Raw genomic sequence first — 12,420 nt, 5'->3', positions numbered from 1 at the left:
AATAATGAGAGGAATCGACAGATGTAAAAAAAAACACATCGTTGTCTTAAAAAAAAAATATGTTGTCAAAATGATCAATCATATATTTTTCTTAAAAATAACTATGTCTTTTACATCTATCAATTCCTTTCATTATTTTGTGCATAAAAGTGTTGAAGTAAGATAATTAAAAAATAAATATTACGAGATATTTTACAGTTTATGTAAAATTATGTGAAATAAAAGTATAAAATATCTCGTAAAGTATTAAATTTTCGGCTATACTACTTCTATAACTTTTTACGCCGAATATTGCAAGAAATCGATTTGTATTTCAAAATTAGGGTACTTTTATTGAAGAAAATGAACATCACCTTGAAATCTCCGAAGCGTCTCCAATCAAGATTAAACTGATAAGATCAGTATATAGTACATTTTAAATCGTACAACTTTTGTATCAAACATTTTTCTTCATAATGATTTTTTTTCGACATATTTTACCGTTCCGGAACTTTTGGCACACTCTGTATATATATATACTGAATACATATGATTGAATATTATAATATGTATTATTGTTTCAGTCATTATTTTATAAAATCTTTAATAAAGATAAATGTATATGAAATAGGTGTGTGCATGCTTTAATAAATTAACTATTTTATTTATTTATTTTTTATTTTTTATTCATTACATAAGGAGAAAAAGGAAAGAATAGCTTTCTTTTTTACTTTAACGTACAGTATTATATATATTGTTGCGCCCGTACTATTTCGCCGCTGATGCTGTGTGTGTTACAGCTGACGGACCGATCGATAATATCGATCGGTCCGTCAGCTGTAACACACACAGCATCAGCGGCGAAATAGTACGGGCGCAACAATATATATATATACACCGTATACATATGTATATACCATATGTTTAATTGAAATTAATAAACTTAAAAAAGAAAGCCATTCTTTTCTGTTTTTTCTTATGTAACGAATACAAAATAAAAAAATAAGTAATTTAATAGTTAATTTATTAATTATAACATACACACACCTATTTCATATACATTTATTTAGGATTTTATAAAATAATGACTGAAACAATTAATACATATTGTAATATTCAATGTGTATTCAATATATATATAAAACATTAAAACAAATGTATTAAATAATCTTAATCGTTATTGTATAATGTACAAAATAAAGATAATGAAATGTTTCATATATGTACATTAAATATACAATAATTAACTAATTGAGTATTAATTACATACGGATACAAATAAGGAAAGCATATGACATTTATTACATGTAATATAGTCTATAATATTATATGTATGTCAAGTATATTTTCATTTTTACTTTGCTACTTTTTATCACAATTTATTAGACATCTGGTATCATGCCGATTTCGTTTGGTATATTAAATTGCAGTTTTGTGACGGAATTTCGATCGAAAAAAGTACAAATATCTGTTAACAATTTACACCATAACACAGATCAATGTAGTAAACGAAAGAAAACGTTATAACAATTGCCAGCTCACGTTACATCGTCTCTGGCTTTATTTGTATTTTTTTATTATTATTATTAATTAAAATAATATAGAATGGGCCCCATCCGCCGCCCATTCTTGTGAGACGCAACCATTATTCTTATTCTTCGTCTCTCCGATTTTGCACACCAACTGTGTGAATAATAAAGCATTTTTTAAGTGTGGAAAAGCACAGATCGAATATTATCGATATTACATTACAAAATGCTACTTTTTAAACTATATTGCTTTTTTTGAATGCCATGTTGCGGAAATCACTTATTGTGAAGGAAAAAGCGACAGCTTGTTCTTTTCTATTATATTCATTAAATGACGTCTCATGCGCTGAACGTCATTAGAATATTTTTCTTCACAAGGATTTTTTCCTAAAACTACAGCTGTTGCGAAAGCAGCTGCATAAATTCCGCAACTTGTGCTGTCCGGTTGTGATTGAACTTTTGGAAATGTTATATCGCTCACGTTTATCGTTGGATAACGTTTGCGAATATAATCTTTCTCTTTTTCTGCCAATTTGTCGTATGTACAGTTAGGTAAACTGTCATACACGTGCAGTTTGGAGCCATCAAAAAAAATGCATCGCCAGTGATCAGTACAGTTGCCTCCAATTATTTGTAAACTGTTATCGCTATCACTGGCTGTTATTAGTTCAGGAAATTGCAAATACTGAACGCTTTGCGTTTCGAAACAAGAAGTTTTTCTAACGATGCGTAAGAATGTGTCTAACGATTCATCGTTTAGTTGGTTCTGTACAGGCAAAACATTGTTTCTCACCAAAGAAAGAGGAACAATTGTATCATCTAGAATTTTCTTACGTTTTGCTATTTCATCTTTAGTCAGATTTTTTCTCTTTGTATAACTGACAAAGATACAATCGCTATCTTGCTCTGCATTCAAATCAGCAGTAACATTTGTCGCGTCTGTTAGCAAAATGTTCCGTTGTAATTCTTTCTTAGCTTGTACAATATTTGTCTCTTGTACTTTGTTATTTTCTTGCACACTTAATTTGTGACTAACTTTCTTTTTATAATAGATGCTTTTTCTTGAGCATCCACAATATATTGTGGATTTCTAATAGGCATATGTCTGTTATGCCGACTGTCTAAGATTTCTGGCAATATACACTCGTAATAGAAGCGTGTTAAGATAGGTACCATTTCTTTTTCCCAAAAGACATTGTCTCTATTAACACGCACGGTTTTTAAACTTTTTGGGGTCCATATAACGAAAATGCAATAATTGCGTTGCGTTATGTTCAACTGCCCCTGAACTTGATAAAAGAATCGATGATTTCGATTCATTTTATCAATATTTTTTTTGTCAAATATGCCTTTTAATTGAGGCAATGTTTGTACAGCTTCATCAGCTGTTAAATTTTCAGCTGATGGAGGACATTTAATCTCCACCAGTCCATCTTCATCGATAAGTCCATCGGGAGAAGCACCCAAGCATGGATTTTCATAATCAATGAACAATCCGCATAGTGCAATTTTTTTATTCAATTTTGCAGCTAATTCTATTCTGGCGATTTCCTCTTTCTCGCGACCATATTTCATGGCTACAGTGTCAATGTGTGGAGGATACAAAATGCTTTTTACAGTTGCTGCACAAGACGTTGTTGGTCTCATGCGACATACGGTTCCAAAATTGGATGCTGTTAGCATTTCACGTCTCAATGAATGCCATAGTTCACAATCACTTTGGCCTCTTGTCTCTAATTCTATTTCTTGCCTCTTTTCCGCATTTTCCGCTAACTTTTCCATATGATTTTCTTCTAATTGTTGATAAACGTTAGGCGGAAGATCTGGCTTTTGTGATTGCGGGCCATAATAACAATCTGTTCCTGGCTCTCGTTTGAATTTTTTTGATCTGCCATGCATTTCTCGAGATTCTTTGGTTCTCGAAATTTTTATTTGTCGTCGCTTTTCTAAATTCTCAACGACTGGAGGGACATTCTTACACATGTTTTCATACATTTGCGTAAGAACTTGTTCAGTATTATACTGCACAACAGCTCCCGCAATTCTAGCATTGTAAGAACCACGTAGGCCGAAATTTATGCGCTTTCCACCTATTGTTTTGCAGATTATTGAATTAAACGATTCTGCAGGATTGTTTGTTAAATTTAACAACAAACTATCGGAATAAGCGCTCAAGTACGTAACAGCACTTTCAATTTTCTGATATAAACCGTGAAATTTCAAATACGGCACATAATTTTGCATTTTCTCACGGTTTTCTTCGCATATACGGCCGCGTTCTTTGCATCTTTTATGCTCACCAAAAATATGGCTAGGAATGTTCAAAATATCTTTTTGTAATTCCGTAGCCTTGCTATGATGAGGTATATTTTCTTCCCTTCGTAAAGTGGCTGCCTCTACCACTTCTTTCCGTATTTTTAAAATGTTGTTTCCTACAACTTTTCGTAGCTGTACAAAGCCACGTTTTCTATGCTGTTTTGGCTGTGCTGTCTCTGCAACAGTTTTCAGCTTTTTGGACAAGTTGCGAAGCAAATGATTGCTGCATTCTATTTTTCGTACAGTCACTTTTTGTTCGCGATATGGCGCATTATTTTTAATGGACTGATATACGCTGCTGTCGCCATCAGCAATAACAGTTCTATAGATCAGTCCATGCATTTCAAGGCTATTTTTAAAACCTTCTGCAATGGCGTCGCTTTCCATTCTTGTAGAGCTAGCGTTGCGGTCAAAATTTTTATAGCATTTATGGCTATGTGGCTCATGACCGATTCGCTCCGCCATATCACACACCGTACAAAATTTATTGCGGATGCCAATAAAGAGAACTTTCCTTGTGCGATATCCAATTATGGCACCAACACCAGACAGTGAATCATAGGTGTTGCCATATGATCTCTTCATCCAACTACCATCCGCTACAACGGTTATATACGGAATGCCATTTATAGTTTCATTCCTCTCGAGAGCAAGTTGTTTTTCGAGTTCGCCTGCCATTTTCATACTTTCCATGGCTATTTTTTGAAAATCATCGACTACATTTTCTCGATATTTGATATAAGTCTTTTCAGACATACAAGGGATATTTATACCCGCACAGAATTCTTCCAGTTGGGCATAACCATTCCCAATTGTTATAGTTGTAGCTACAGCAGCTTTATTGAGATCCAGTTTATTAGGTTCTGAAGGTTCTGACCATATGTTGGCTTCATAGTTGCACATTTGGCACTTGAAGAACAACTGCGTTAGTAATCCACGGCGACGGGAATTTACGAGTTTCCAATCTTTAAATTGGCACTCAATTCCTCGTGCATGATCATCAAATACTCTGTGGATCTCATTCCACATAAAAGAAAGGTCGACAATGCAACGACTTTCGGGCATGTTTTCTTGGATACGATTCGTATCCAGATGACCCTTTTCGATAACCAAACTGTTATCGTCGTTATATTCGACATTTTTATTGTACTTACTTATTTCTTCTTCATTTTGCTGCTTTGTTGTCTCACTTCTTTCCTCGAATTGCGCATTTCGCACTTCTGTTTGCAGCATTTGACGCCTGCAAAAAAAAATCAATAAATATATGCACATTACATTTATTTTATATATATACAGGACGTTCTATTTTAAACGACGACTTCAAATATCTCTTGAACAATGCATTTTAAAGACAAATGTTTCAGACAAAAGTTGTAGGGTTTCAAAAAAGACAAAAAGAATGAAACAAAATATTTCTAGATAAAGACATTTTATATATTTGGAGGGCAATTTAATTTTTTGAAATGGAATTACTGTAATTGTCTTATGTCAATAGATTGTAACATTCTGTATAAAAGTATTATGATAAGATTATCGAAAAGTAAATATTTTACGAGATATTTTGTATTTTATATCCAAATATATCAGATTAAGATATAAAATATCTCGTAAAATATTTACTTTTCGATAATCTTATCATAATACTTTTATGCAGAATGTTACAAGGAATCTATTGACATAAGACAATTAAAGTAATTCCATTTCAAAAAATTAAGTTGCCCTCCAAATCTATGAAATGTCTTTATCTAGAAATATTTTGTTTCATTCTTTTTATGTCTTTTTTGAAACCCTACAACACACTTTTGTCTGAAACATTTGTCTTTAAAATGCATTTGTTCAAGAGATATTTGAAGTTCTCATTTAAAATAGGACACCCTATATATATATATATATATATATATATGCTCCTACTAATATACTTTATTAAATTGACATAACATGAAAATTTTAAAATTTGTACGTTATAAATAAAAGCAATCCTTTGTTATTTTTCCTTACTTATAACTTAACTATATTTTACCTATATCTGTACGTAATCGGATAGACATCTATAATTTATAATTTATTATTGTAAGTTATCAGACCCTGTAAACTGACAGCCTGAGACTTTACATTATTTAAATATTGCCAGCCCACGTTAGATCGCCTCTGGCTACATTAATTACAAATTGCCAGCCCACGTTAGATCGCCTCTGGCTACATTAATTACAAATTGCCAGCCCACGTTAGATCGCCTCTGGCTATATTATTTAAATATTGCCAGCCCACGTTAGATCGCCTCTGGCTATATTATTTAAATATTGCCAGCCCACGTTAAATCGCCTCTGGCTACATTTATTACAAATTGCCAGCCCACGTTTTATTCGTCTCTAGTTTTTAGGTATTACAGACATAACTAATAAATATATATTTATATATTTTAGTATGTAATTTTGAATTTGTAAAAATAAATAACAAAGGATCGCTTTCTTATGTTACATAGCATTACTTTTGCAGTTAATATAACATGCAATACATAAAATGTAAAAAATATTAACAATAAAAAAATTAAAGAAACAAAAATGACTCAAAATTTATGTTCAATTTATGTCAAATGAATCACAATTGAGGGCCCGGATTGAAGAATTCGCCTAGTGCTCGAAATCCTGTAAAGGTATTGTCCAAACGTCTCAGAGCATGAAAATTGTGAAAGTCGCAAAATTAATTTTTTTAAATATAGGCTTGTAGAGAATGACGAGACGGAACTTTTTTCTATTTCCAGTTTTTTTGATCGATGCCTATTTTTAATAATAAAAATAAAAAACTGAAAAATTTTTATCCTCAAATTCAATAAGATTTCAAGATATAAATCGTCGTAATTTAGCCAAATTTTGTTAAAATTGTTTGAAATTTGGTATACACATGCAGTATAGTCTAGCGATGCCTATAAAACAATAAAGAAACTGAAAATCGCCTATTGTTTAATAATAATTAATTGCAAATTGAGGCCAGTCAGTAATAACGTTTTTTTAGTTTCGCCGACAAAAAGTATCGAGGGAACTTAAAATTTTAAACAACTTCCAATGAGACATTTGTTCCTCATTATTGAAGGAAGGTTTCTCGAAATTTTCAGATTGATTCATAGAAAATTTGCGGAAATATGCATTTTATAAAAAAACATGCGACGCCGCCAATGATAGCTCCGTGAGCGCTGAACACCAGCAGGCAGCGTACTCGCCGTTCGGCTTTCCAGGACTCGATTTTATTATGATTTTTTAATGGTTATACATTTCAACAATCGCCCACTCCCCACGAAATATCGAAATAAACTATTATTAATACGGGTCTTTAATTAAATACTTTTATTATTATTATTTAAAAATATTTCACATACACTCCACAGACGCGGTCTCTAGGACGATAGTAATTTAACAAATAACAATAGTTGAAGTTTTAAAAAATCATTATAAAATCGAGTCCTGGAAAGCCGAACGGTGAGTACGCTGCCTGATGGTGCTTAGCGCTCACGGAGCTATCATTGGCGGCGTCGCATGTTTTTTTATAAAAAGCATATTTCCACAAATTTTCTATGAATCGATCTGAAAATTTCCAGAAACCTTCCTTCAATAATGAGGAAGAAATGTCTCACTGGAGGTTGTTTAAAATTTCAAGTTTCCTCGATACTTTTTATCGGCGAAACTAAAAAAACGTGATTACTGACTGGCCTCAATTTGCAATTAATTATTATCAAACAATAGGTGATTTTCAGCTTCTTTATTGTTTTGTAGGAATCGCCAGACTATACTGCATGCGTATACCAAATTTCAAACAATTTTAACAAAATTTGGCCAAATTACGACGATTTATATCTTAAAATCTTATTGAATTTGGGGATAAAAATTTTTCAGTTTTTTATTTTTATTATTAAAAATAGGCATTGAACAAAAAACTGCAAATAGAAAAAAGTTCTGTCTCGTCATTCTCTACAAGCCTATATTTAAAAAAATTAATTTTGCGACTTTTACAATTTTCATGCTCTGAGACGTTTGGATAATACCTTTACAGGATTTCGAGCACTAGGCGAGTTCTTCGATCCGGGCCCTCAATTATAGATTCATACAAAGTGTAAAAAAAATGAGAATTCCAGAATATCTCGAAAAAGATAAGTTTTATAAAAAAATGTTTCAGATAAAAATTATAGAGTTCAAAAAGATTTATTAATTGATCTTATCAGTTTCACCTTCGATGAAGGCGTTTTCGGTAATTTGAAGGTCATCTTCATTTTTTAAAATGGTATTACTTTAATTTTTATTTTAATACATCGATTCCTCGCTATATTTGTTGTAAAATTTTATAAGAATAGGATGGCAAAAAATTGAACAGCTTACGAGATATTTAACACTTTAATTTGACATAATATTACATAAATTATGAAACATCTCATTAAATATTCATTTTTCAATAATCTTACCTTAACATTTTTATGCACTAATTAATGAAAAGAATCAATTGGTGTGAAAAAAACATGGTAAATAATAATATTTTAGTTACATATTTTTTCTTAAAAACAACTATATGTTTTTTTAACACCAATTCATTTCTGTCATTATTTTGTACATTAAAGTGTTAAAGTAAGATAATTGAAAAATTAATATTTAACGAAATCTTTCATAGTTTATGTAACATAATGTAAAATAAAAGTGTAAAATATCTCGTAAACTGTACAATTTTTTGCTATCCTACTGTTATAAAATTTTACGGTGAATATAGCGAAGAATCGATTTCAACAAAAAAATTAGAATGGTACCGTTTAAAAAAATAAAGATGATCTTCAAATCTCCGAAGTGCTTCCTCCCAAGGTAAAACTGATAAAATTAGTAAATACATCTTTTGAAACCCTATAATTTTAATGTGAAACATTTTTGTATTAAACATTTTCCAAGATATTCTGGGCTTCCCACCTATTTTATACACCTTGTATACATACAAGATGATTCAAGTGGGACGGATCACAGCTCTTTTCTAAGGCAAGATAGAAAGAAATAAGAAAGGAAAATCTTTCATTTGTAGTATGATGTTCAATAAAATGTTTTTTAAAAAGTGCGCTCGTGCAGTTGCAGTTGCATTTATTTCTTAAAAGGCATCGAATGCAGCAATTGCAGTTAGACTATGTAAATAAATGAAAAGTAAGTGAATAATTACTTATTAATTTAATATTATTTCAATATAATAATATAATAATATTTCATAAAACATTCAATATAAATAAAATATAATAATACTATAAAAAAAATTAAAGAAGATAAAAAAGAATAAATTGAATACAAATAATGTAATTTTTTTTTTCTCTATAATAACTTTCTATCTGGACTTAGAAAAAAAGCTAACTTGTTTGAAGTACTACAATAAATCTGTACAATAATAAAAGATAAAAGAAAATAAAATAATAAAATGTAATAATATAAAAAAGTAATTATAATTAATTATAATTAATTTATTTCTTTTTATATTGCTTTTTTATTATATTGCATTTTTATTTATTTTTTACAGATTTTTTTTAGTAATTGAGACAAGTTAGCTTTTTTTGTACGTTGAAGAAGTGTAGAAAGTTATAATAAAGGAAAAAAAAATTACATTATTTGTATTCAATTTATTCTTTTTTACCTTCTTTAATTTTTTTATAGTATTATTATATTTTATTTATATTGAATGTTTTATGAAAAATAATTATATTATTATATTGAAATAATATTAAATTAATAAGTAATTATTCACTTACTTTTCATTTATTTACATAGTCTAACTGCAATTGCTGCATTCGATGCCTTTTAAGAAATAAATGCAATTGCAACTGCACGAGCGCACTTTTTTAAGAAAATATTATTGAACATGGTAAAAATATTTTTGAATCATACTCAAAATGAAAGATTTTTCTCTTATTTCTTTCTATATTACTTTAGAAAAAAGCTGTACAAGAAATAAATTAATTATAATTAATAAAAATTATTTATTTATAGTGGATTTCGGAATCGTCGCGGTTGTTAGTGAAAAGAATTTATTTCATATTCAAATTATTAGTCTATATACAGACAATGTAATGTACATCGATCTCACATTTTGATTCTCTGTTGTGAGAGCTATGTACTTAATTTTTTTATACTGTAAATATCTGAATTGTAAGATCAATGTACACTATAGTGTCTCTATAGATTAATAATTTCAATATGAAATAAATAAATCCTTTTGCACTAACAACCGCTACTATTCTTCAACCCATGATTTTATATTACTTTTTATTTATTTTTGTTTATAAATTCATAAAAAAATAGAAATATTAAGACAAAATCTGTAGTTTTAAATTTTGTCACTGTTCTTAAAATACCATGTAGTAGCAATTCTCAATTATATATAGAACACACAAAATATAGAAGAAAAAATTAAAGCACAGAAAATAGCACCTCGTGCCGCAAGCATACTTAATACATTTTAATAATTAATAATTAAAATAGAAATAAGAAATATGAATTTCTAAACAGAAATAAATAGAAAGAATAATATCATCAAATGAGATATTCCTCAACTGATGAAAAATAGTTACTAACCTTTTTCGCCATCCTTTTTTCAATGACATTCGCGAACGAAAAAGAGGCAATATTTGCATGGAATTTTTTCTTCCCATCTTCTTTCTTCTTTCCTTCTTCTTTTCCTATCTTCTTTCTTCTTTTCCTATCTTCTTTCTTCTAACACTTTCACTCGCACTATATACTGATATTACGCGGTATCAATAACAATAACAGTATTCCCGCTAAATTTACTGTCAGCTGTAGTGCTCAGTAATGTACGTAACTCTGTGCGACTCCTGGTTATGCGAATAAAGTATAAGTCATAATCTGTATAAAGTTTTGTTACAATATTTTTTATTATTTTAAAGTAAGTAATGTCAAGTAATTCTATACGAATAAATTTTTCAAAATATTAGTGGTAACAAAATTTCATAGAAAACTAGAGATAAAAATAAAAGCATTTTCTATTTTTATATTTAGTTTATACTTTTATTGCTACAATGTGCAAAATAATATAAAAGTATAAAAAATATTCATATTTTCTTATAGCGCATTTCAGAAATGCATATACTGCTATCATATGCTTTTATTAATGTTTTATTTTATTTTTTTAATTGCATTAATATTTTGAAAAATGTACACGCTGTGAATTATCTATATTTGTTTACTTATTTTAAAATAATAAAATTTCCAAAAAAGTAAAAAAAATATTTATCAGAAAAATAAATACGGTGGAACGAAATGCAATCGCACGTCTATGAAATCCCGTAAGATAAGAAAGTGATGAAAAAGTGATGAAAAAGTGACAAGGAAAGAAAGTGACCTCTCCTACTCAACAGCTGGAAATCGGCAAGAATCACTCTTCTGTTAGCTGTGCGACACGTGACCACGCGACCACGCGACCACGCGATATTAGAAGATGGGAAGAATAAGTATCCTTATTTTAATTTTATGATAACCGGTTAATATATTATTACAGTTTACATATCGTATTACGATGCGTTAACTGTAATAATGTATTAACTGGTTTCATTATTAATATATATAAAAAAAATTTTTATTTGCAGGCAAAAGTGAAGGCGCCGTACCGTCCCTCTCCCCCACGGTAGCAAGGACGGGAATGTCGACGAGAGCGGCGATGGTACCGTCGTCGTCCAGCTCGAGAGCGGCGCCGGCACCGTCGTCGTTCAGCTCGAGAGCGGCGACGGTACCATCGTCGTAAAATAGAATTGTCGCCGCCGCCGCCGCCGCCATCGCCGCCGCCATCTCCGCTGCCACCGCCGCCACCACCGTCGCGACCAGCATCATTGCCGAATCGATTCAGACCGCAAAAAAACGTAAGTAATAACTAAATAAAATATATTAGGATAGAAATCGCGTGTGCATGTATGGTGCGTGTAATGTGCATGGATGTATGATAATTGTAATGACGATGTAGCGAACGAATGAGAGAGAGAGAGAGAGAGAGAGAGAGAGAGAGAGAAATGTAGAAGAAAAAAAGAATCTAAATGTGAATGTATGTATTGCATGTGTGTATGTGGTACGTGTAATATGAGTGTAAGGCAACGATTTTTTAATAATTTTTATTATTAATTTAAAATGTTATGTTATGTTTTAGCGATTAAATAAAGCAGTGCGGCGGGCCATTAATAAAGAGCGGAGACGCAATAGAACAAAACCACCATTGCCCATGGCCCCGATGATTTTTTATGCGACTCCTCCGCTGCCGCCTCAACCATTGCCGCCTCAACCACTGCCGCCTCAACCACTGCCGCCTCAACCACTGCCGCTTCAACCACTGCCGCCTTATTCTGTTCAATTTATGCCGGGATATATGTCCGGAGGGATGCAATACCAAAATATTGCATCTTATCCGGGATTTTATCCCGGCATAAATCCTGGTTATTATTATAGATAAATTGGTAAGTTTTGTTTTGATTGATATTATGAAATAATGTATAAATTTAATGTCATATTTAATACATATTTTTGTTTTCAGTTTAAAACCAAGGATGGAGCCTAACCAAGACAAAAATAAAAATAAAATAAAATAA

At 30.8% G+C, this 12,420-nt stretch overlaps 1 protein-coding gene and 1 long non-coding RNA gene across 2 annotated transcripts in view; one reads left to right on the top strand and one right to left on the bottom strand.

Annotated features, from left to right (window-relative positions):
• Window positions 1-2,391: 2,391 nt before the first annotated feature.
• Window positions 2,392-5,008, bottom strand: LOC136997126 (uncharacterized). Its single transcript, XM_067347465.1, has one exon. It carries the CDS (start codon window positions 4,887-4,889, stop codon window positions 2,529-2,531), a length of 2,361 nt encoding a protein of 786 aa, XP_067203566.1. The 5' UTR covers window positions 4,890-5,008; the 3' UTR covers window positions 2,392-2,528.
• Window positions 5,009-11,035: 6,027 nt separating this feature from the next.
• LOC136997113 (uncharacterized) overlaps window positions 11,036-12,420 on the top strand; it is a 1,820-nt gene continuing 435 nt past the window's right edge. Inside the window, exons 1-2 of the long non-coding RNA XR_010887944.1 lie at window positions 11,036-12,288; window positions 12,366-12,420. The exon at window positions 12,366-12,420 is cut by the window's right edge and continues 435 nt beyond it. This is a non-coding gene — a long non-coding RNA (uncharacterized lncRNA). The remainder of the gene's footprint in view (window positions 12,289-12,365) is intronic.

Source organism: Linepithema humile, chromosome 1 (assembly GCF_040581485.1).
Source record: "Linepithema humile isolate Giens D197 chromosome 1, Lhum_UNIL_v1.0, whole genome shotgun sequence".
Lineage (NCBI taxonomy): Eukaryota > Metazoa > Arthropoda > Insecta > Hymenoptera > Formicidae > Linepithema > Linepithema humile.
This window is presented reverse-complemented; position numbering and strand designations above follow the sequence as displayed.